This window comes from Macaca fascicularis, chromosome 6 (genome assembly GCF_037993035.2).
Source record: "Macaca fascicularis isolate 582-1 chromosome 6, T2T-MFA8v1.1".
In the NCBI taxonomy this organism is placed as follows: Eukaryota; Metazoa; Chordata; class Mammalia; order Primates; family Cercopithecidae; genus Macaca; species Macaca fascicularis.
Genome location: NC_088380.1, coordinates 72,861,699 through 72,888,142, shown reverse-complemented (window position 1 = coordinate 72,888,142; position 26,444 = coordinate 72,861,699). Strand labels below are relative to the sequence as shown.

At 43.2% G+C, this 26,444-nt stretch overlaps 1 protein-coding gene across 28 annotated transcripts in view; it reads right to left on the bottom strand.

Moving 5' to 3' along the window:
- Positions 1-392: 392 nt before the first annotated feature.
- The window catches only part of MAST4 (microtubule associated serine/threonine kinase family member 4), a 576,679-nt gene continuing 550,627 nt past the window's right edge, over positions 393-26,444 (bottom strand). For 20 of the 28 annotated variants that reach the window (XM_045394763.3, XM_045394765.3, XM_065546341.2 and 17 more), the window contains 7 exons: positions 26,161-26,396; positions 21,978-22,178; positions 18,743-18,972; positions 18,024-18,146; positions 9,387-9,523; positions 7,181-7,362; positions 393-6,830 (listed from right to left, as the gene is read on the bottom strand). In XM_045394763.3, the coding sequence (XP_045250698.2) occupies positions 2,926-6,830; positions 7,181-7,362; positions 9,387-9,523; positions 18,024-18,146; positions 18,743-18,972; positions 21,978-22,178; positions 26,161-26,396 (5,014 nt within the window). In that variant the 3' untranslated portion in view covers positions 393-2,925. The remainder of the gene's footprint in view (positions 6,831-7,180; positions 7,363-9,386; positions 9,524-18,023; positions 18,147-18,742; positions 18,973-21,977; positions 22,179-26,160; positions 26,397-26,444) is intronic. The other 8 variants (XM_045394770.3, XM_073993550.1, XM_045394773.3 and 5 more) reach the window with 1 other exon arrangement.

Here is a 26,444-nt window from a genome sequence, read left to right as displayed (position 1 = left end):
GGTTCAAGTAATCCTCCTACATCAGCATCCTGAGTAGCTGGGACAATAGGCGCATACCACCACACCCAGCTAATTTTTCAAGTTTTTGTAGAGATAGGGTCTATGTTGCCCAAGTTGGTCTCCAGCTCCTCAGCTGAAGCCATCTTTCTGCCTTAAGACTCCCAAGTAGCTAGGACTACAGGTGAGCATAATGTTCTTCAACATTATGCCCAGTTAAAGGACTTAATGTTGAAGAATATTTGTGTACATTTAAAAAAAAAAGGCGGCAAACTGTTCCACTCAGCAAAAAGTAATCTGCAAAAGCCCATCCTTTCCATAATACCAGAGTAATAATCAGTAATATTTTTTGGAGGTGGAATGTATATATTAGAAAAAACTTACAAGTCATTATCTTTCATGCTAAATTTTTATTTCAATGTTATGCAACTGCATAAGTATAAATACTTTGTTCAATATACAACAATTATGACATCCATAAGGAATTTCTTAGAGAAAATAAGACTGCAAACACTTTATTGCACAGATCCTAACAAACTTTTAAGCTGGTAAATCTACAGCTGGGAGTACTACCAAGGAGCACATCCTACAATCATACAGAGACCGACCAAATAGAACACAATGAGGAGAATTTCTACCAGCTGATTGGAGAGGTTTACAACAACAAACATGTAATACATGAATGCAACCTTAAGTACTCTTTACTCATTCATAATGAAAAACGTATTTGGCAAAATGATGATACGCTATACAAAATATACATAAAAATATCATTTGTAAACAAATAGCTAGTTGTGCTTTAAAGGAAATTGAACAGTTAAAAAGCAAAGGCTTGTAAACCATGAACTATCTCCCCGATAGACCTGTCCCGATGGCTGAGTGTAGGATTGGGTTATGACAAGTGCCAAACACAGATACGTATTATAAACGTTGAGACCAGTTTTGAAATTCATTTAAACTCTTTTAAAGTATATATATGTATTTTTTATAGCTTCACCATGTAGTGATGGGGAATGGCTAAAACCATATGGAAAAAAAAATTAGGGGCAAGGAGGAGGCTTTTTTCTTTTTTCTTTTGTTGTTTGTTTTTTTCCTTTTTCCCAATGCCAATTCATTTTACAATGAAGGACAACTGAGCAGTTGGTTAAGTTATGCCTTTGTTTTCAGAGTGGAGTTTACAGCCTCACTAGAAGATTTACAATCCGTAGGGCCGTAAGATGATGCTGTGCTTAGATGAACAATTTTATAGTCTGAAGATACTAAGACATCCCCAAGAGAGTTTGGGTGGTAGATTAATTATTTATTGGTAATTTTTTTCTCTTGCAAAACCAAACAAAAAATTCTGCTATGGTTCCCAAGCATCTTATAAATACTTATCTGTATTTTCTCTTAGTGCCTTAGTACTTATATCAGCAAGTGCCATCTTACAATACAAAACAAGCCACCAAAGAAACTGCAACAACAAAAACAAAAACAAAAATCAAAAACCTTCAGCACTAAAATGATTTGACAAATTCTACGTATTCCACGGTATACAAAATTTAAATAAGGCTTAGCAAAAGTAAAAAGGATGGTCACATTCAAGCACCAAATAGCTCCAGCCAGTCTCTTTGTTACAAAAATGCTGCTCTGTATTAAGACAGTATTTTTTGCATACAAATAAAGAGATCAGGTTATGAAATGTATGGAGCTACTAGATGCATCAGAAATGAATGTGAAACCCAGGAACTTGCTAAAAACAGCAAGCTTCATCTACAACGTAAGGCCCCAGCTATGTATTAAAATGTATCTGATGTCCTGATTATTCCTTAATCGATATGCTACGATGCCAAAATCTACCCCCAGTTCTTTTCCTCAAAAAAGCAAATTTAAAACCTCTTCCAATGCCTGATGCTTATTACTCGACTTAAGTACTAGAAGATTTGGGTGCAGCCAGTAATATTCCTTTTTATTCAAGAGCAGGGCTGGTGCTGGACTACTACTAAATGTGTGCTTCTTGGACTAGTCACTCACAGCATAAAGGCCTAAGTTTAAGAGTTTGAAAAGAAGGAAAAGAAAGCAAATAGAAAGAAAGTTGATGTGTGTTTATAGTCCCCGCTCTACCTCAGGTGAAGGCCAGACATCCACATCCACAGACAGGCACAACTGGCCTTTTAGACAGTTGGACCAGGGATCCAGTGTCCATTGGGATGGCCATGTAATGAAAATGGCTAGCTCCACTTGTCCTGGCCATTCCTAATGGAGGAGGATTCCAAATGCAGTACTTAGAGTAGTTCTTGCTTTAGATCTGGAAATATAGGTAGCCAGACACAGTACTTATCAGAAACTCTGGTTAAAATACACATAAAAACTCACAATCTACTGTGTTTAGGGCTTTCTTCCATCTTTACTTAGAATGTTTTAGCTTATAAAAATGGAACCTTGAAATAGTCTCTTAAACCACAGACCAAAACATGTAGGTGGATGTGTATATACACGAATATGGGTGTATCTCTGGTCACACACACCCAGTTTTGACCACTTTGCTTCATTACTACATTATGATAAATGGTAAATCAAAAATCTTATTTAAAAAAAGCTGTAGTAAACGACGCAATCAGCAGCCAGGTATAGACTCTACATCCCAAACCAAACACGGTGTATATATTTACAGAGAAAATCTTTTTCCTCAACAACCCTCAACTGTAAAGGTAATTTTTTTTTTTGTTGTTGCTTTTGTACAAACACTATCTGGTAACAGTTTTACCGGTTACAACTGGGAAGGCATCTGGAAGAAGGTCCTCTCTTTGTCTTTCTCTCTCCCCTTTCTCAATGAGGCTCCGAGCTCTGCCTGGCGGACATTCCCACACAGTGCTGGTTTTGAAAGGTAGTCAAGACAGTCGCCCGTTCAGGACGGGTCTCCACAGTCCTGCCCCGGGGCCTGCCCCGTTACAAGGCCTTTTTGTGAGGGCTGCTACGCAAACTCTCTTTCCCCCGCCTCTGCCGTACCACAAAGTCCTTCTCATTAGAAAGGGAGATGGGGCGGTCAGTGTTTGGGGCTGGGGATGGCTTGGTCACGTCTCTGCCCACGTTCTGTTTCCTAGTTGGGGGAGGCTGGGCTGGGGCAGGGTCCTTCCCTTTGGTTTCCCCTACGGTGGCAGTCACCGAGAGCGCCCTGTCCCGGTGGCTGGCTCCGCCCACGGTGTTTGGGTCGGGGTGGTGTGACTCCAGAGCCAGGGTGGAGACCCGGAAGGAGGGCAGGGAGTCACTCTTTGTCATGTGGGTTCGGCCCTCCCCCGCAGGCTGAGCCTTCCTATGGTCCCTGTTGCTGGGGGCTGGAGGCTCCAGCGCGCCCCCGGCAGCCTTGGCAGAAGAGGTGTCGCTGCTGGCTGTAGAGGCCTCTCTAACTCCGGTCCTGGTTTCAGGGAAGCTGGAGGAGCAGCTCAGAGACTTTTCAGGGAGGGCCGTGGATCGGAAAGAACTCTGCCCGGTGGCTGAGGGGGAGCGTTTCATGCCGCTGGGCTTGTCTGCCTCCGTCGGTGGCTTCTGGGGACCGGACCCTTTCCCTCTGGCCTCAGGGAAGCCCTTCCCCACCGCCGCGGCTGGCCGCTCCACGCCTTTCAACCGGGCCTCGCTTTGCGCAAAGGAAAGGTCGGCCTTGAGCTTGTCGCCCTCTGCGGGAGCATAAAGTGCTTCGGTGCATTTGTTCCCTTCCGCCCTTCTGTCGGTGGTGGCGGCCGGCTGACTCAGGCTTTTGTCTGTCTGTCTGTTGTCTGTCTGTTTGCTCAGGGTGGGGCAGTCTTTCACAGTGGATGGTTTGGAGTGCTTTGGAGACAGGGTTTGCTTTTCACCGACAGTGGACAGTTTCTGGTCCGCTGGCTCACTAGGCCCTGGGTGTCCCGACCTTGGCAAATGCACGGGCTTCTCCAGCACCTCGAGGGGCCGCCCACCACTGGTGGATTGTGGCTTGGTGTCTAGAGGACTCCTGTCAGTGTGCAGTGGGACAGAGGGCCCACTTTGTCCCTGGCCAATTCCATCGCTGGCTTTGTTCTGGGAGCCTGGGGTGGCAGGAAACACATCCAGCCCACTCTTACTGTGGCCCTTCCCTTCTCTGCTACCGCCGCCGAGGGACTGAGTGGCAGGCTCTTTGCCCTTTGTGGCCCCAACACTTGGCTTCTGAGAGGAGAGGGACCGGTCCGGGTGCTTAGACTTTGGAGGGCCCGGGTCAGGGCCAGGCCGGGGCTTGTGGCTGCTATTTTCACTGTGCGCAGGAACAGGCTTGGGAGGGTCCTGGGGGCTCGGGCTGGGCTCTGCAGTGCTGGGCTTGGCCCCCGGCTCTCTGCCAGAAGTGTGGCTTGGGGAACTGCAATGCTGCCTGGCAGCCGGGCTGGGCAGGTCTTTGGAGGTCAGAGGGGGCGGAGGGATACTGCTGGGATGCCTTTGTAGAGGCTGCTCCTTCCTTTCAGGTTCCTTGGCACCATCTTTCTGCAAAGATGGGAAACTGGAGAGCTTTTCACTCTTCTCACTCTCAATTCCAGGTGGCTGCAGAGACCGCCTGGCAGGAAGGGCTTCGGGCTTGGGTTCCACGCCACGCCTCACCTTGCCTAGCTCCTTCTCACAGGGAATTCCAGCTGAGTGCAGAAAGTTGTCATCTCTGGGCGGGGGCCTCGCTTCATCTGGGCCATCTTTGTGGTTCGTTTTCCCACCCGGCGCCCATGCTTTCTCCATGGCCTGGGTCTGTGTATAGAAATCTGGGTGGGTCCTGCCCAGAGAGAGGAGGTTTTTGGAGTTGTCACTGGTTTTCACAGTTTCTGAAGAGCACAGTTCCATGGAGGGCTCTCTGCGTACGTCAGTCCTCGCAGCAGAGCGCTCGCTTCTGACTGTGGAAGGGCCTCTTTCAGACGATTCCCTCAGGCCTGGCTTCTCCCTTGAGGGGGAAGCTTCAGGTGGGAGCGGGCAGCGTGGCCTGGCCAGGTCAACGCTGTGGAGGTTCTGCCCCAGGCAGGTCAGAAGCTTGGGGTCGGTCGTGTGGTCTTGGCATCTGGGGGAGCTGCTCTCTCTCTGTTGGGGATTGCTTTCCATAACTGTTGCGGGGCTCCTGGCAGTAGGATGGGGACCTTTCCTGTCCCTCTTTAACTCTGGGTCAGGCAGGGAAACTGCTGGTGAATTCTGGAGACCCCGGCTGGGGGGCAGGAACCGAGGCTCGAGCAGGTAGGATTTATTCATCTTTAAGCTGGAAGGAGAAAGCTCTCTCGCACTGGTGGTATCACTCCTTTTCCCACTGCTGTTGGGGAGAGCTGGTGGCACAGAGGGCCTCACGTCACCACTTGGGCTAGGGCTCTGTGCAGACTCCGGGGAAAGCAGTTCTGTCTTGGAGGCCTGAGGTCCGGACAGGAGAGCAATGTCCAGAGTGCCCTCAATCGGCTTCAGGCATGAGACAGACCTACCTTCCAGCTTATACTCGGAGGGGCTCTTCCTAACAGGGGACTCAGGAGCAACCAAGCCAGGCTTCTCCGTTCCACTGTCCACCCGGCCTGTTAAGGCCTTGAGGGGAACGAAAGAGACGGCACTCATCTGAGCTGCATGGGTGCTGCCAACAAAAGCTCGGCTCTCAGAAGCTGGTGGGGGCTCCTGCTGCCCACCCATGGGTCGGACGGGGTTCCCTGGCAGGCATTCGTGGGTGCTAGTTGTCATCTTGGGCTTCAGCACAGGGCAGTGGTTGTCCTCTTTGTCCTCAAGTGACATTTTCTTTCGGAGGTAATCGATGTTGGCCAGCTTGCTGTCTAACTTCTCACATCGGAGAAGCTCCTTGGCCTGGGGGGCCTTCTCCGTGCCTTCCCCCTTCCCGGAGATGCCCCTGTCGAGGGAGTGGCAAAGACCATCCTGGAGGGTGCCAGGAGCAGGGGCCCGTCTGAAGTCCCCGCCACCCTGGCCGTGCTCCACAGGCACTGGGCCATCCGAGGTCGCACCCTCGCTGGCACGCACGCTGGCCTGCTTGTGAAGAGCGTCCTTCAGCAGGCTGCCCAGCGGTGGCGCCTCCTGCATAGCCGCTTTGTTTTCAAAGAGACTTGACCTTTCCACAGCCTTCGGATAGATTTTCTTCTCTCTCTCTTCCAGCTTAAACAGAGCAAGGTTTTCCAAATCACTCCCGGGTCCATGAGATTTCTGGTGGGATTCCTGTTTCTCTGGGAAGCCATCTGGCTTCTTCACCACCACCTTGGCCTTCAGCTTGTCGCGGTCCAGGTCATCCACAGACTCCTGGCGGCCCAGCTTCCGGGAGACCGGGCGTTTCAGGCAGCCTTGCTCCACGGGCCGGGCGCGGCTCAGTGGCGGAGCGTCGCACACATTCTCATCCAGGCTCTGCAGCTGCGCCTCCCGCTGGGACTGCTCCCGCTGTACCTCCTCTTGGGTCACCTCCAGGCTATGCTTGCGGGAGCACAGGTGTTTCTTGTCACTGCCGTAAGAGGGCGACAGCTTCTCCTCGGACTGCACGCGCTTGAGCAGCGGGGACCTGGGCGGCTCCGCACTCTTGGGCCTCACGATGTGTCTGACGATAGTGGGCGGGGAGTGCATCTTGCTGGGAAAGGCTTGCGCGATCTTGGAATTGCCCAGTGAGTGTCCCAGAAGAGGGGATGGTGACCGCTGCGGGGAGGTGGGTTGCGGGGTTGGAGAGGGCGTCCGGGCCAGCGGGGACAGTGGGATGTTGCCAGCCGACTTTCGCCTTCCGGACCGGTACCGCTGCCCGCCGAGTTTGGGTGCCAGACCGTGGAGAGTGCTGGGCCGGATGTGCCCGGACCCTGCCGGAGAATTAGGGGCACTAGAACTAGGGGAGCTGCTCTGGGAGGAATTAGTACCTGTGGGTGGAAAACAGAAGGCTGTGAGCATCCATGGTAATTTTCCCCTTTTTTTCCACGGTTGTAGCCCAGACTGTATTAGGTAAGGCCAGGTAAGGTCAGCAAATTGTCTCAGCATTTAACTAGTGGATACACACTTTTCAGATAAATCTCTCCACACCAAGGTTTAGTCCCCAACTTCTTATTTGATTGGTCAGAATAGCCACATCTTATGACCTCTCTATAAATCTGTCTTTATAATTTATATCTTCAGCCTGCTTTCTTTCAGCTGGAACAAGCTTCATGTTTTTTGGGACCTCACATGACTTTACCTCCTCCCCTCTGCTGTTTAGACCAGGAGACTCACTCACCAGATGGGAAGTCAGGGGTGGAGCGGTAGCTTGGTGTTGGAGACCGGGGAGACAAGCTATGAGTGGGGGAACCTGGGAGGCTCTCGCCCGACGACAGGGATCTGTTCAAGCAGGAGAAACTTCGGCTGGTGTGGAGTAAAGGAGAAGGCTGCTTGGCTAGCTTTTTGAAAAGAGATCTCCTCCTAGAGCAAAAACAGGAAAAAATTGTTCAGAGTCTTCTTTCAGAACTACTCCTGCCTCCCCAAAATACCAGTGTGCTTAGTTCAATAACTCCGTGTGAGGGACAGGCATACAACAGTAGATCCTGTTAAAGAGCGGAACACCACTTTCCTATTAGAAACTTTCTTGGCATGTAAAGGAAGAGCATTTGATAGTAGACAGTGGAGGCTCTCTCAATTCCAAACACTTAAGAAGAGTTGGGAAAATAGGAAAAATATAAAATGTGTTTAAAATACATTCATTTACTTGTTAGGTTTATGAGGAGGATGTTCTTTGCTTGAAAGCTTCTGAGTACCTACCCCTAAATATGTGGACACAATTTAACTAAGAGGTAATACAAAGGAAACCTCTGGAAGCAAAACCATTGTACTGGAAATCAAATTATTTAATGGTGATAGGCTAGGCAGAGGCCAATGAAGGGCTATTTGCTGTGCTTATTCCACTGTGGGCTCTTGAATATTCCTAACAACAATGCAGGCTGTACAATGACATAGAAAACCCGAGAAAGGCGAAGCTGAAGCGTATCGTATCAGCAGGGCAGCTGACACTGTACTGCAGCAGAAGCAAATGTAGACTTGGTACTCAACGAGCACATCTTAAGGCAAAAAGCACAGCTTCTGACAGCTTAGTAGGGCATCAGGCTGTGCAGAGTTCTTTTACCATATAAGCCTATATATGGTAAGATCTAACCCACTCCATGTGAGCTTAAAACAGAAAGTTTCTGGTTGCCAGCCCTTGAAACAATTTGTTCTAAATGATTTAAAGCACAGCCAAAATGTAAAGCATAATAATAAAGAGAACTAGTGTGTGTGTAATTTTAATCAAAGTAGTAAGTGTATTTGGGTGAAAAAGTCAAATAGTTTTATAAATGTACAATGAAAAACAGCAACTCCTCTACTGGAGTTTTTCTCTACTCCCCAAAGAAGTCGCTTTGTATTCTTTTACCTGTTTTTTCTCTCCCATTTGTCTACATATTGCTAAATGTTTGTACACTGCTATTTTTTAGTTTTTCAGTTTTAGAAATTATCTGTTGATTTCCTACTATGAAAGATGATAATTAAGCTCTTACACAACACCCTTCTACCTTGCAACCAAATGTATTTCCCCTTTTCTACTCTTCCCAATATAGTGAAAGCAAAATTTTTGGTTAGAAAATTGGCCAATATTGCATTTTATAGTATAAATATTGTTCACAGCTGGGCCCATATGAAACATAATTCTGTTCCTTTCTTGTATAACATTATTGTTTCCCCCCAGAGTTAATACATGGTTTTTCATTTGCTTGTTTTTCTACATTTGTATCATCAAAAATCTTTTTAATATGATGTGACTCATCAGGTCCAATTAGGTAAAGAAGAAATGCTGTGGCATTGCAAAGGAGGCACATCCAGAGAGCTGTCTAGAAAGAAACAGCCCTGCCAGAAACACATACATCTTGCTAGTGTCTGCAAGCAGCACAAAAAGATACTGATCAGTGCTTTCCAGGCTACAGAAGTATATAAGCTAGTTCGTTTTTCAGTGAGTAAAACAAAGCCCTTTTATTTCTAGGCTTGTTTGGAATCTTTAAAGATATGGTTATTTTAGAATATCTGGCATTTTAAAAATAGCAACTGTTTGTTTTTTGATAATGTAAAGGACATTTTAAATGTAGATTTCATGTTAAAAACTACCTGAAGATCCAGTTCCTCAATCCAACTCAACTGAAATCAAGTGAAGAGGCTTAAAAAACAGCAAAGGGCTTTTCCTGACATTCACACATGATAAAAAACAATCTGAGTCCTTCTACAATGTAAATATGTAAATCCTTTTACCATGGAAATTAATGCTATTATGAATATGGACTTTAATGTATACATATATGTGAACCATAACATAAAATTTCTCACAGAAAAATAGATCTTCTTCATATGTAAGCATTTAATTAAGGGGTAACTTTTCCCCAACATAGGTATACACCAAACTTAAAAAGAATACTGATTTTACTAACCTTTCGAGACTTTCCTTCTTCTTGGATTTCTTGCTCCGCCTCACCATCCGGCTCTTATAGCTGTTTCTCCTGGCTGGTCCAGTTTTGATGGATGTGTTTTCAAATGGGGTAGTAGTGATTGACACCTTATTCCCACTCTATAGAAAAGATGAGGTGGTATTAAAGGGAAATGCTGTGATGAAGCAAGATCAGAACAGAGATGAGAGATTCGTAGACAAATACAAATAGAAAGGAGCATACATATAAAAGGCCTTCTGTTTCTATATAACCCATCAATCAAAGAAGTCCTGTCAGAATACAAACTGGGTGGAAGGCAAAATATGAAGGTTCTTTAAGAGGGTGAGCTCTGGGGTCCACAGATCTGAGTTCAAATCCAAGCTCTGTGCCCTTAGCAGCCTGCTACCCTTCCTACACCTCAACTTCCTATACCAATTAACAATATAATCCTACCTATCTCCTGGGGCTCATTTGAGGACCACATGAGAGCAAGTCTGTAAAGCCTTTTGCACCCAGTGCAACACAAGGAAAGAACACTATAAACAAGATAACTACTTCTTCCACAAGTGTTAAGTAGTAACGTGCCCAGTGGCTGGCTGCTCTTGGTTGATTTTTCTTTTTTCTCCTTTTTGTGTTTTTCCTTTGGCCTAAAAATTGTAGAGTAACAAAACCAAATGAGACTTTTAATTTGAATTATTTTAAAAGGCTTCTTTTCTATCACCATAAAACCTGTCAGTTTGCAGAACTGAAACATTTATGCCAGCCAGTGGGAAACATCTTTTTAACCAGGTCATACAGGGTAAGGTAATTTCTGGTGAGTTTCGGTGTCCTTTCTCTCAATCCTGGGAAGAGGCTTGCTGGGCAGCCTCTAGGGCAACTGAGCACAGAGTCAGCAGTCAGGCCGAGGGGGGGCCCAGGGTAGGTGAGTAGTCCCTGGCATTAATTACCCTTCTTGAATTTCATAATAACCAGGGGGTAAACCTGTCTTTTCAAGGTCACAGAGGGCCCCAATTACCACGAAAGTACAAGAGGTACAAGGAAAAGGATCTTTCTAAAGGCCCATGCATGGAAGATACCTAGAGCTCAGTTCAACGTGGTACCAAGTGAAGGGGAGTTAGGGGGAGTTAGGTATGGTGGCAGCAGAGGACGGAAAAGACAGGGAATGACTGTCTTAAAGATAGCATCTACTTTCCCCCTTGATTTGGGAAGTAATCCATGCTACAGTAAGAAGACAACAGGGAAGTATAAAAAAAACATTGAGAAGCTTACCACCCAACCACTAGTCATATTTCAGTATATTTCCTGTTCGTCTTTTCTCATACATGTGTAAATAGGTACACATGTACACATGCTTTATAACTAATTTAAATCTCAGTTTATTTACAGCTTTATGTTGCTTTTTCATTGTGTATTATATAATTTGGAAAAAGTTTCCCTTTATCATTAAATAACCTTTAAAAACATGATTTTTACTGGCTGCGCAATATATCCTATCAGATGGGTGAATCAAAATTATGTAATATTTCCTTACTGCTATTGTTCTCTTTTTTGCTTGCTTGTTTTTTGAAACACAGTTTCGCTCTTGTTGCCCAGGCTGGAGTGTAATGGCACGATCTCGGCTCACTGCAACCTCTGCCTCCCAGGTTCAAGCGATTCTCCTGCCTCAGCCTCCCAGGTAGCTGGGATTACAGGCATGTGCCACCAGGCCTGGCTAATTTTGTATTTTTGGTAAAGACGGGCTTTCTCCATGTTGGTCAGGCTGGTCTCGAACTCCTGACCTCAGGCAATCTGCCTGCCTTGGCCTCCCAAAGTGCTGGGATTACAGGTGTGAGCTACCATGCCCAGCCGATGATTTCTTATGTTTAAATTCTTATACGGTTTGATGTTGTCCCTTATTTAGTTTGGTTATTTGTATTTCCTTAAGAAATGATTTATTCAGTCTTACATCCAGTTTAATATTGGAAGGTCTTAGTATTTTATTATTTGTTTTAGAGTTCTTTAATTTTTTTTAATTAAAAAAAATTTTTTGAGATGGGATCTTGCTCTGTTGCCCAGGTTGGAGTGCAGTGGTGTGATCACAGCTCACCGCAGCCTCGAACTCCTGGGCTCAAGCAATCCTCCTGCCTCACCCTCTGAGTAGCTGGGATTATAGGAGCGCACAACCACGGCTGACTTAGAATTCTGTGTATGTTTAAGATAATGTACTTTCATACTTAATGTCATATTTGCAGAAAATATTTTAGGGAAAGAGGGCTTTAACTTCAACAAGAGAAAACAGTTTATTTTGTTTTCTATTGCAAAATAATAAACATTCTTTATGCAAGCCCCAAAACATTAAAAATAAACCTTTATCTGATAGTAGAGATTGCATTTTATTTGTTCTTTAATGAGAAAATCATTTTGTAAGTATGTAAGGTCTACTATTGAAGGTTTTTTGGAGTGGGGTCTTCTCTTCACAAATTGAGGCTATACTGAAATTTTAGTATTTCCTATGGTGAAGGAAAGGGGCAACAAGCATGGCGAGCTCCTGTGTCACTGATGTTCCTTCAGTCTTCTTCCATATGCAGAGAGTGGACGCGCAGAACCACAATGATCGCTGGGGCTATTCTATCATGTGTGCCACTTGAGCTGGAATCCAGTTCTGCTCTTTTCTAATACAATTCAGGATTGACTTCTATATCTCTAGCCATAAGAGACTAACAATGCTACCCGGCATTTTAAAAGCATATATTTATTTTTAAACCATTTTCATATATATTCTCTAAATGTATTTTCATAAACAAGTCATAAGGGTTGTTTGTTTTACCCTCATGGCCTGGAAGAGTTTGTCATCCTTCCTTTGCAGATGAAGAAAACGGGTTCTGAGACAACGAGGCTCTTGTTTCCCAAGGTCACTGAGAGTCCAGTGGAAGACTGGCTCTCTTGCTGCTCACCCCCAATGCTCCTCCTACCAAACCCCGCTCCCTGTAGGAAGGGAATGCCCCCCAGTCCTCTCCACCTCTCCTGAGCCTGGCACAGTGCGTAGCTGGTACTTAATGAGTGGTGGTGAGGGAAACAGGCACTTGATTGACTTGTGGCATGGTCAAAGTATAAGACTGTCAAGATAAAATGAAGGAGCCATCAACATATAAAATTGTATGAGACACATATAAATCCTCAACATACTTATCATCAGGAAATAGTGAAGACCAGGGCTTGCTAAATGACAGCACATCACTAGACTCAGTACAAATGCTCCTACCATTATAAAGACCAAGCCCGGTTCTGTTTCTTGTCTCCACACACGGCTGTTCCAGAGGAAAATTAATTTAACTTACAGGCATATGTCAAAGACAACTTCTCTAAGGGGAAATACAGACACAAAGGATGCAGAGTACAATAATTAGGTTGGAAGTATTAATGGTTACAAAAATGGTAAATGATTGGAAAAGTGATAGGCGAGATTTGTGAAGCCTGCCACCTGGTGGATCCAGTCAGCTACAGCGAGTGCTACCTGAACTGCTCAAGGTGGCTTACTAGGTCGCTTCACCCACAATCAACTTCTCCTGATTAATGACTGACCTCATATAGGAGAATTTCTGTAGCACTTGTTGAAAAAAATAACAAAAATGCAGCTGGCAGACTGTTAAATGTTCAATTAATTCACTTTTACTTTAAACTATTTTCATGACTGGTGCACAGTATGAAGAAAATTATTTCAAGTTGCTGGAATTGAATACAATAGCAGAAGTCAGGCTGTCCAATTTCTTCTCTCGGTCTGGCTCTAAGTTAGCTTATCAGTTTGGCCCTGGGTAACTCACCGAACGACCGCTTTTGCATTTCCTTCTCTGGAAAGTACAGATGGGGGATGGGCCCCCTGCATCCCTGCGTCCTCAACGCCTTCACTACCCAATCTTGGCCATCTTGCACACTGTATCCTCACATTAACCCAGGCTTCGGCCTGATGGTTCACTTGTATACCTCATAAATCTTGATATCTCCTGTCCTCGTGTTTACACATCTCATTATTTGGCCTAGACTATTGTGCACCCCTGACTAACTGAATCGCCACTCATCCATCAAAGCCTTGCATAGATAACCCTCAATTCTTTGACGCCATTCCTGTCCACACTGGAGAAAAGCCATCCCTCTTTTGGAACTTCTGCCATGTTTATAGTCTGTTACTTAAGTTGAATATTTTGATTTTAGCCTGGCATTGCCACTGTTGCCCCCTGTGACCATTAGACTCTAAGTTACTGGCAACTGGAGACTTCATATGTAGAGCAGTGTGCTGTGGTGGAAAGTGCAGGCTCTGGAGCTACACCGCCTGAGTGCAAATCACGTTATGCTCCTTTCCAGCAGATAAGCTTAGGCTGCTTTGTTATCTTCTGCTTTTGTTTTTTTTCATTTGTGAAATGGGAACATTTATATTTATAGCACCTACCTCAGAGGGTAACTGTTTGGATTACATGCATTTATTCCTGTAAAACCACTGACAAGAGTGTGGCAGGCATCAAGCGCTCTTGCCCCATTAACTATCATCCTTATGTGTCTTTTTTTTTTTTTCTTGAGACGGAATCTCACTCTGTTGCCCAGGCTGGAGTGCAGTGGCGCTATCTCGGCTCGCTGCAACCTCTTCCTCCCGGGTTCAAGCAATTCTCTGTCTCACTGGGATTACAGGAGCCTACCACCATGCCCAGCTAATTTTTGTATTTTTAGTAGAGACGGGGTTTCACCATCTTGGCCAGGCTGGTCTTGAACTCCTGACCTCGTGATCCACCCACCTCAGCCTCCCAAAGTGCTGGGATTACAGGCATGAGCCACTGTGCCCAGCTCTTACGTGTCATTTTTGTGTGGCCCTTGTGGTATTTTGCACAAGGCTCTGTGCATATGAGGGGCTTGACAGATATGGGTGGATGGTAATCAAGCTATTTGATGGCCCCCATTTTAGTACACAGAAGCTCCCCAGTGCCCATGGAAAGGAAATTTCTGAAGTAGAGGCTGGTAAAGTTTTACGGCTTCTCCTATGCATTGGGGATTTAAACTAATGCTATACTTAAAAAGCAGCTTGGTTGAGAAGAAAGTTTCTTGGATCACAGAAGTTAAGCCTGGCTAATTGGAACAGGTAATAGGACTGGGCCAAGTATCATCTCCACCTGTAACACTAGTGGGTGAAGAATGACCTCGGTCTACTTGTAAAGTTGTTTTTAGAAAGACTGATGCTGTCTACAAGCTTTCCTCATGGCAGGAAAGCTTTGAGGTGAAGCTGAAGGAGGACACTGTCAGGGATTCACATAGCCAGTGGGGAGCTGAACTGGATAACCATGACATTTTATAATTCCATGGATCGAGGATGCTGAGTGATTTTACACAAGTTTGTCTATGCATGGAAGATAGTGCTCCCATAGCAGGTTCACTTTGAAGTTGTGAAGGTAAACAAGACCAAATGTGATTCTATGAAACATGGAAAATGCTTACTATATTCATAATCCAAAAGACAAACACTGTACAGGTAGTCATGCAGTTCTAAACATACACCTACAGCCCTCTGTCAGGACTTCTCCCCCTTTCTCTAAGAGTGCCATGACATTCCGTAAAGTCCTCTGCAAGTATAAAACACTGTGTAAACAGCATTTGAGAGTACCATAATACAGCCAACTTCCCTGCTGTTAAACCAATGATGGCACACAGGAGCCCAGCACTGACACTAGTCACTTAATACTCTGATTTCAAGAGTCACTGGTTAAATTTGGAAGGAAGCAGCATGATTACACAGTTCACTGGGAAGATAATTAAATCCCTTGTATCCTCTTGGTTTCATGACATTGCTTACTCCTCTTGAGTGCTTCCTTTATGAACACAGGCAGGATGCTCTTTGGATTTGTGACAGAGTACACCATGGCTTCAAAGGGTGCCAATGGCTCTCCACTCCACTGTGTTTAAGCAGTTTCAGTGACACACATTGACTGCATCCAGAAATGAAGGCTTTGGGTTGTGCAAGGTGCTCCATAACCAGAAGAGGGCAAGATAATAGAAATGGGATCATCTAAGTCTGCTAAGAGACCTTGCCAGAGTCCTCTAGGGGAAATACACATTCAAATTTCATAGAAGCAGGAAGATAAGTTTTAAAATACAAAATTCTATTAAAATACTTTACAAAGTAAATCACGAAAGTGATCAATTATGTCTCAGCGAAATAAGCCAATGTATATTTCTCAATATATATATTTCAGTATATTATTTCTTATTCTGATGTTGTGAACAGACATATGATACTATCTAAAGATACGCTGTCACAGGAGCTGTTCTGAATAAAATATAACGCTGCTATAAAGAATGTAGAAGACAAAACACATATTACTATTTGAAATCCCTTTAGCCATTTTTAAATCACTGATAAGAAGATTTGGAAAACGTGTAGTGGGATGAGTGACACTGAGTGAAGCTCCTCCACAGAACACAGACTTACTCTCTAATACAAAGGGTCAAGGCGAACGCCTAGAAAAGTTCAGGCAGCACTTTAAAGAGTAAGCACCTTAGTCAGCCTATCTTTGCAATCCTTACGAACTGAAAACAAAGGATAAAAAAACCAAACAATTCCCTGGGTTCTTGTCCACAACAGGTGGTTCTGAACTGAAAGGGACCACCATGGACCACAGGATTCAGGATTGTGAGAGAAGCAGCTGGTGAGACTCATGAACTTTGTGTCTCATCTTGACTTCTGTCTTGAGGAGTGTATGGTCACTGCAGGTGAGTTTCACAGTCCAGGGATCTCAGTCAGCAATCCTGCTCTGCCTCCCATTTCTTGGACGCTCACTCTGAAATCATTGTTCCATCCCAGTTGGACAAAAAATATTATCAGAGACAGATGCTCATCGAAAAACCTCAGGTCTTATCCACATAGGTGCCAGAAGTGGCATTTGTTTCTAAGCAGTGGCCATATGTACCAAAAGGGTAGGCTAACTCCAGTCATCTTAAGGCTTTTGCTACCAAACTGAAGGACATGTACAGCAAAACATGAATCAGGAAATAATAAAAGTGGCCACAGGGAACTTGGCTCCTTTTATAGTAACTTTTGGACAGCAAGGAAAGGAAAACTTCATGGTTTACCTTAATCCCACAAAATTATTGAGCCCCCAGCCCCTGAGCCCAAGACCAAAATCTCATTAATACTGTGAACTAATCAATGGCAATAATGTTCCCATCTACTACTACACACTGGACCTTTGGATATACACAATATTTACTCTTCCTGGGACCTAGGCCAGACTCTGAATTGTTGGAAGATACACTTATGTGGTCTGGGGAAAGGGCAGAGAAGAGAGGAGAAAAGTCATTTAACTGCATGTTTGAAAGATGTGCACACCCACTTCTCTACAGTGCCTTCCAAATTCCAGTTCAATGTCACTTCCCTGTGAGGCCTCTCCCCACTTATAGAATGTTCTCTCCAAAAGTATGACATTCCTCTCTCTCCTACAGCCTTAATTAAATTGTGTTTTCTTTTGTTGTTGTTGTTGTGGTTTTTGCTCACTTACATCTCCCATACTTCTCAAGGTCAGAGACCACACCTCAGTCCCCATGTAACCAATGTCTACAACAGCACCTGCTTCAGAGCAAGTGTGCTAGAAACAGTCTGAATAAACGTTATATTTAAATGATGTGCAAGTATTTATGTTTATATGTATTTATGCTTTGTCTCCCTAAATAGTCTGTAGGTTCTTTGCAGCTATGCTCACATTTCTCTGGCTCATTGCCCCTTCCAGAGTCCAAAGCACAGTGCTTAAGAAACAAGAGGTCGTCCATAAATCTGTTGATCTGTAAAATAATTCTCTAAGTAGGGACTCCATTTCTCATCATAGACTAATTAGCCTTCATTTTCTGTGAAAATTTTAACTCAAACCCATACATTCATCTTTATTTGTTTTAACCAGATCCATATTTTGAACCATAACTTTATATTCTAGAGTCAGCAAGTAGCAAATCAAATAACTAAACAGAACAGTCTGACAGGATCAGTGTGTGTCCTTTCTCTCCATTTACAGTTATGCTTCCTGTGACCTTCTTACTCCATAGGCTCTATTCAGCTTACATTTTAAATATAAATTGATCCCTATTTAAGTTAATTTGTATGGAGGGGAGGGAGGCCTAATAATTGCTAGAACCTCTTCTTTCACTACCACTTATTTTTTATAATTTATAGTACATGTGTATATATTTACAATTTTGTTTTTCAAAGGAACTCTAATTCTCAGACTAAACCTTCAGATCGAACCTCACAGTTTAATACAATTTTGTCTTCTTGTATACTAGAATGAAACCTGTTAGAAGTTCCTGAAGAAAGTCACCTTTAGGACAGGTGACTCCCAAAGAGATGTCACCGTGTAAGGTATATAAACAAAGAGAATTCTTACTACTTACAATTTAGAATGAGAAGCAAAATTAAATTAGGGAATGAGTATGCAGAAATAAAGACATCATTTCATTACATAAAACCAGAGAGTTCATAATATCTTTGTCTTTAAACTTGAGATTACTGAATACTTCCTCAGTAATCAGACATGGGTGTGCCACAGGGTAATCAATCTCCTGGTACTAGCCCCTTTGGGGCTGTACCATCATGCTGTCTCATCAGCATGGCCCTGACATAAAAAAATACAATACCTTCAGTAGGAGCTCTATAACTTCTGTGTGGACGAGTCCATGCACTGGTTCTCCATTGATGTGTGTGATAAGGTCTCCAGCCTTCAGTCCTGCCTGGCACGCTGGACTTCCTTCTTCTACGTTCTAAAGTCCGAGAGGAGAGGATATTTGTAGGCAAACAAATGACAACTCTAACACCTACTGTGTCTTCTGGAAGAATAATGAGCTAATTAGCAAATGTCCTAAGCTTCTAATAGAAAATCTAACAGGTATGGTTACTATTCCTGTTCTATCGTTATTCTAAAATAGGAAACTTTCTATGGTACTCAGAAATTTTCAGGTGATTCAGACTGAAAGTACCAGAGTCAAAAAGAAAAAATAAAAATGAATGACCAAAACATTTCATGTGATTTGAGAAGGTAATTTTTAAAAAGAAGGCTAGGAAAAAAAAAGAAAAAATAAAAGAAGGATGGAAATAGGATTGCCTTTGACTATGTCTACCAGCTTGGTATGTAAGAAAGAACAATCAAATATGAAAACTGGACAGAATTATGAGATACTCGTTTTTGCTAAATTCAATTCCACCGTATACATTCACGGATGGAGTTCTAAAAGGAAAATGAAACAGGTCCCAAATGCAAACTTAAAAGTAAATACATTTGCTATTTATCAGCCAACCTATCCACTCTCCAGCTTGGCTGGAAATGAAAAATCCCAAGTGTGAGACATGCAGGTTTTACCCAGACGATATGGTGCACTGTATAGATGTCACTGTCTCCCACATACACCCGGATGGCTCGGATGGTAAAGCCGTAGTTCTTCCCTGAACTGTGGATCACAATCGGCTGATGTGGACTGGCAGAAGCTGCTGAGGAATCTCGGCTGGGAGAGGAATCTCGTGAAGAGGAAGGGTCCGAGGACAGGGAATGGGGAGACATTGGACTTCCCAGAGGGGAAACAGCAAACATATCTGTAACGAAGAAGCCAGTCATCAAAGCCCATGTGGCTCACACAAGCATCCATGCAGGCAACCCTCACCCCATGAGCCCTGCCAGGACTGGGGGCACAGTCACAACACAAATCCATTTGTTTCCAATAGCCAAATGAAGACAAAGTAATATAAAAATGTTTCTATCAGTAATGAGGATGAATTCCAAAACTGTCAAACTTCAAGAGTGTTGCTATTTTAACTAATTTTTCAGTTAGGAAAGAGAAAAAAAATTTTTAGTTTCTATGCTTATTAAAAGACAGCACAAAGATTACCTTCTGGCTGTGACATTTTAATGTTTTATTTTAAGTAAAGAAATAAACCATAGATGCATGTATTTCAAGTGTGTTTTCATGTGAAGACTGTATGTATTATATTAACAGATACTGGATTCCAAATTCTTCACTAAACAATTTTAACATGGTCCTTTTCAACACACATGGCCAGGAAAGCAGTTTATCAATTTACCAGCTGATTTCTACAATGCTATTGAATGAATACTGATTAAAGAATTTTAACTGGCTGGGTGTAGTGGCTCACACCTGTAATCCCAGCACTTTTGAGAGGCCAAGGTGGGCTGGTGGCTTGAGCCCAGGAGTTCAAGACCACTCAGGTGATATGGCTAAACCCTGTCTCTACAAACAATACAAAAAAATTAGCCAGGAAAGGTGGCATGTGCCTATAGTTCCAGCTACCTGGGAGACTGAGGTGAGAGGATCAACTGAGTCTGGGAGGTTGAGGCTGCAGTGAGCCGTGATTGTGCCACGGCGCTTCAGCCTGGGCGACAGAGCAAGACCCTGTCTCACAAAAAAAAAAAAAAAAAAAAAAAAAAGGAAAGAAATTTTAATCAGGAAAACAATGAAGTGGTGACTTCTCTATAAATGAATACCATTACTGTGGTGACAACTGATTCTCTTCACATATTACTTGCAATTCTAATAAGGTCTCTGAGAGGATAATGAAGGTGAGATAGAGAAACCTGAAGAGAATCTCAGTGCATATTCCAAAACACCAAATCTACTGCTTTCTTTGTTTTAGAAGCAAACTGCTATGCTCTGAATGTTTGTGTCCCCCTAAAATTCCTATGTTGAAACCTAACCCCCAAAGTAATGGTTTTAAGAGGTGGGACCTCTGGGAGGTGATTAGGTCATGAGGGCTCTGCCCCTCATAAGTGAATTAGTGCCCTTATACAACAGACTGGAGAGAGTTCGTTCTTTCCTTCTGCCATGTGAGGACACAGAGAAGGTGCTGTCCATGAGGAACAAGCCCTCGTCAGATGCTGAAATTGTCGGCACCTTGATCTTGGACTTCCCAGGCTCCAGAACTGTGATCAACAAATTCTGTTATTACCTTGCCCAGTCTAAAGTATTTTGTTATAGCAGCAGAAATGAACACTTTTATTTTTAGTTCATATCCCTGTTTCATCTACATGAATCTAAACAGACCTTAACCAGTTATGTGAGACTGTCAGTGTGTGTGTGTGCACTTGAGAAAAGGCAGAATAATCTACAAAACATACTGAGGTTTACACAGGAGCTCAGTTGGAGCCAGGCTACAAAGTTCCCAGTGCTACTGAAGGCTCACCAGGGTGTGGTGAGTTCCACTGTGGCTACCATAAGCTGAAAGTATCCATACTACCCACTATTTCAATTCTTATGCTTGTTCAAAGAAGAGCAAAGCCAACTGTACCACAACCCATGCTCCTTCCCTCTCTGACTTCATGTAGCATCTTGGTTCTTTTCTGCTGGATCCCTTCTGTCTAATCAAAGGACAGGTGAAGAGATGCATGCTGGCAGGCAGGGAACTTCAAGACATGCAGGTGGGAGTAGGGCACTGTGGACACACACAGATCCAAACTGCTGAAAGGCCAGGCCCCCTCTTCTTTACCTTCTGATGGTCTCCCTTATCTCCCCAAATTGAATGATTTCCTTATTCTACCAAAGTATAGACTTCCTCACCAGCTTTCAAAACTACACTGGCCCATATCCCACTTACCTTCCTGTCTGTGCAGCTGCACCGGGACCATCATCTTCAGGTTATGAAGAGTCATACAGACTAGGGATACAGGTGTTTGTTTTATGGAGCTAAACGGGACACCTCCCAGAAACTGAATCTGCTAGACTGAGCACTACTCCCAAATGAGCATTTGTTTATGTCAAATTGCTTTTTGCACAAATATGAAATTTTAAAAACAAAAACAATCCCTTTTGTACATGATCTGTATTCTTCCAAAAACAAGCCATCTGCAATATAACTCGAGTCTCTTGCTGTCATTTGGAGTGATATCACAACCATCAGGGTGTATATTTCATTTCTACCAGTGGGATTACTACAGACTTAGAGATCAGTAGAGGCAAAACCAGTTTGTGGGAAAATACTACAGTTCAACAAAACTTCAATTAAGCCCAGTTTTCCAAAACAGGGCAGAAGATGGTTTGCTACCAGTAGGAGGAAGCATAGCTCAACCGACAGGGTTGGGAAAACCTAGAATTTCAATGCTGTCTGTGACTCTATCTCCAGAATGAAAAGCTTATATTCTGTAACTATTTTTCTCATTCATTAGATGAGAAAAACTATATACTTAGCTTTCCAACACAAATGCTGTAAACAGCTCTATAAAGTGTATAAAGTATACAGTCTAGAGAAAAAAAAATTATTTAAGGAAGGAAAATTTATCATTTAACTTGGAGGGAGAAAAGAAAAAGAAAGGAAACAAAACAGAAACAAGCTTTCATGGGAAGGAAGCCTCTCTTGTACCCCTGATGCAGAAAGTGAGATGAAATAGGCCAAAATGCTCCTTGGGGGCCCTACAAATCCTGCAGGAAGAATTCAGAGTCTGCAGGCAGAAGCTCTCAAGAGCTGTCCTGGGACATGACCCGTTATTACTTCAAGCAATCTTGCATCTCGTTCAGCATTCCAAATTGGGAGAGGAGGGACGGGACCACATGCACAAATCACACAGTTTCATGCAAGTAGTATCTCTCTACCTCCTGGGATCATGAGGGACAGAGCACTGGCAGAGAGGGACTTTGTGACTTTCCCAGAGATTTTCTTTTTTTCTGTGCTTTCTAATCGCTGCCGAGCCATGTGAGAAGCGGGTTCACTGGATGGCTTTGAGGAATTATCTGTACTGTCCACACACTCGCTTCGTCCATTTATCTGATCCAAGTGCTCTGAAAAACTGCCAACTGCACAAAGAAGAAGGGATAAACACGTTCAGGAAAATCTAGGATAGGAGAGGTGGGAAGAGGGGAAGAGAGAGACAGCAGGAAGAGTAAATGCTGGAGAACATAATCCTATGTGGCCGGTAAGTCCCGACAGTGTCAGGCGAACATTAACAACATGTGATTGGTTTGAGAAAGGTGACGTGGAGAAGGAAGAGATGGAAGAGGCGTCTATTCAGGCTTCATTCTACCTGTACACATGTCTGCTAATTCTCAATCCATGACTCCATTTAACCAAAGGAATTAGTTTCTTTCAACAATCTATATTTTTGAAACCTTGCAGAGACAATTCTGGTGCCCCTACCACCCATACCATGAAAGGCTGTGCTATGAATCAAAGATTACCTCCCAAACACCATGGCCACCCACTTCATACGGTGATTACCTTATGATACTGATTATCATTATCAATGCTGTTAATCATAATTTTGACACGTGGACATTGTTTCATCACTCCCCGTAGGCTTATGCCTGTGCTCTTAGAACACACCTCATACTAGACTGAGGCAAGTAACTGATAGAAAAGTGCCTAACGTGTCTCTTCTCGCTTCTCAGGCTGTATGCCTCCATTCTAAGCTCCCTGTACATTTCAAATGACAAGCAAGACAAAGGGGATATTACTCTCTTCATTACTTAAGCTCACTTCATCCTCCTGGCTTTTAATCCAGCGTATCAAATGCTGATCCTCCCTCATGCTATTTCCTCTCCCCTCTAAACCACACCTTCTTTACTTTTAATTTTGTTAATCTTTAATATAAACTGGAGTTATTTTTAACTTAAAAAAATGAGGACTTCCCTCAACAATGGAGCATAAGAGAGGATAAATATGGAGGTGGGTGCAGAAATGGAACATCACTGATGCTGGTCCAGTGAATGCAGAGGCCGAGAGTAAAGAAAGCTCTGCAGCAGGGTGACATGTTGAGTCCCCCAGAAGGAAGCTGGACAGCTATTCCTTTTGATTTGTCTCACTCTTTCTTTCCCAGGTTATTGATCTTCTATCTTGCTTTTCTTTAAAAACATCATTGATAGCACATTTTCGTCCATCCAGGAGAGACAATGCTCATCTCATTTTTACTTCTAAATGCTATATTATAAGCCCCATGCTTAAAAATCTTCAACTGCCTCATCACCTTTAGAGATACAATCCATGCAGAGTATTTCACACCACTATAAACGATCTTTTGAAAGAGCAGCCAGCACATTTTGAAGTGCTGACCATATGACACTGTTTGCCTAGGAAAGAATTAGACTTAGACTTAACCAGCATTTCTCTTACATTGCCGTCTATACACCACTTAGTGGTACGGTTGTAGTTTGGCCCAAGCTCATGGACAAAGTTCAGACCTTACAGCTGTGGTCTAGCTAAGGAAAGCTGGGAATTTGGACAGCGGCTTTAGGCATGACACACTTTGTGGTCATCTACTGTGCGTATGTACAGGAAAATACTCATGGACTTACACATAACACCCATCTGACCAACAAAGGGAGATAACGTTAAGGCAAATATCAATCTTTTTACTCCTATAAGATAAGATCATTCTCATTTAACAGTATATTCCATTCTGTTACAGAAATCAACTACTGAAGGTCTTGATAAAAACTGCTTCGCAAGTAATAAATCTCATCTCACAAAACTGAAGCTTCCCTTTGAGTAAGGTACACACTTGCTTCTTTGTAATTTGGTTTGGATGGGATCACTGACAAGTCTAAAATGAAAAGTTGAATCTCTTTACAATGAGTAATTGTTGGATACATTCGACCCCTACATCTAAGACTTCAAGACATTTATTTTGCATGGCTTCAAACACAATGTAGTCATGATAAAAGAGAAACAGGTATAAAGTTGTACTTCCCTAAATGCCAGAGTGTGGATATACAACCATGTGTCACCTCTCCCCCTTGCCTCTGCCATCTCATTTTGCAGCACTGCATATAAGCGTGAGCTTCTTTTCTACCAATGGTAGATAATGTCACTTTAATGTTCTCTAAATGTCAAGGGTTCCTTCTTTTTGGTGGTGGAGCAATATAAAAATCAACAAATTTAATTTTACTACAGTCACGGTTTTCAGACTCCCTAATTACCCTTGGCTATAAGCAAATCAGCTCATCTCTCTATTCTGCACAGCCCCCAAGGCCTTTGATTATTTTTAGTGTGTGTATGGGGGAGAGAGAGAGAGAGAGAAAGATGGTGTGAATCTATTAATCAAAATGCATGGCAGGACCTAGGTGGATTTTTTTTTAATTATGAAAGTAATCAATCAAATGCTTAGACACGATTCCCCTCCCTTCCCCTCCTACTCTTCCAGTAGTGAGTAGGCTGAGGAGACTAAGAGAGAGTAAACAGTTCACTATATTCAGAATAAATTTTAAATCGAGGTGAATATACACTATTCAGAGTAAGGTAACTAAGAACCAGATAAAGGCTTTTGTAACCAGGAACAGAAAATACCAAGATATCTACATGTGATCTGAGCATCAACATGAGCTAGAGATGCTCAGGAATCTTAGTCTAACAGGTTGCCTTTACACTACTTCCTCATTGCTGTTCTCTTGGCTTTATGGTTAGGATAAGTGGAATTATGCAAAATGAAAACAGAACTGAAGTGAAGAGAGAGAAGAAAATCTAACATTATTTTCCTCCACAATAAACTATAAGCACATGTGAAGCTTCACAGATCCAAACTTCTTAGTGAGGTTGAAATAAATCCAGTCCATAAAATTTGTTTTTCTTGAAATGATTAAAAAAAAAAAGCTTACACTATGAATATTCACTTAGTTTAAAAAATGTTGATGAAAAATCTTGGAATCATTCATGGTTATCAATACAGCATATTGAATGTAGCTTAATGAAAACATTCATTATAGCAATTCTAAGCCATATACATCTTTTACTTTTTGAAAAAGCATAAATGCACATACTCTATAGAAGAACATGCTGTGCATAAAATTTTCATAAACCAAATGATACTTTAAATGAACTTAAGAGGCTTGTTCTGGGGCAGTTAATTGCAAGTTTGATTATCTAGTGAGGATACCTCCATTATTAATGACCAGCAAGTATCCACGATATATTAAGCTCCTTAAAAAATCTGTGAAGACACTGTTCCTCTTGTCAGGAAGGTTACATCACACAAAGGTAACATTAAAAAAGTGCTTTCAAAGGCCCAAGCCCACTTAACTGCCTCTCAAACATGCAAAGATGTCTCAGGAGTTTCTTACTCCAATTACCCAGAGATGGGGAAGGTAACTTTTGTCTTCAGTGGAGTTATTTCATATGCAGGTAACATACCAATTTAAATCATGTTGGTATTTCTGACTCCCCTTTCCCCTCCTTAGTCCTAGATGGACCAGGACAGCATTAAGTGTTACGCTGCACTGAGCCTGAGTCTAGTGTGGAGAGAGAAATTATTTGGTACAACATAACCCTTTAACAAAAGCCAACTCCATCAAAGAAACAACCATCTATTTCAATGCTAGAGAGAAACCTGGGTTTATACTGTGCCTTACGGGTGATTCAAGACATCTTCAAGGGTAATTTTGACAAGCTGACTACTGGATACTGGCTCTCACACTGAACTTTGAGTTAGATGCAACTGCATAAGACATACCTGTGCATCAACAACTGAGAACACACTCCCTTAGCATATTCTGACTTATTTCCCTCAAAAGATTCCCTGCAACCTGGCTGAGAAGGTGAAATTTGGCCCCAAGGTCAAACCGAAGCAATAACAGTTTGCTGCATGGCTGAGCACTGAGGAGCAGTCTGAGATATCTCATCTTAGATCTCAGAAGATCGTGTCCCAAGCCTAAGGACTGAGGTCATGGAGAAAGTCTAGCAGCGTAAAACACCCATCTTTACTGCCTGGCAAGGCCATCCCTGGGACCGAGCGCTAGGAGTCACTTAGTGTGGTGAGGAGGACAGCAGGCACTATGGCCCGAGGCTTACCTGACAGGGTGGAGCTGCTGATGGTGCTGGCTGGAGTGGTGACCTCGGGCTCCTCCTGGGCACTCTCTTCAGGGGGAAGGGCTGGCTTTCCTGGCTCCTCATGGGGGTCTCCAGGGCGGGAGGCAGCTTCATCTTGTTCTCCCTCTGTTGAAATAGCCAGTTTGGGAAGTAGGCCAGAACTGAGTTTATGTCTGTTGCTTTCAGTATCTGAAGAGTTGGATGTTGATAGCTGTTGCCTTAATTAAAAGCAAAAACAGAGTCATATACACATACTAGAAAACTGT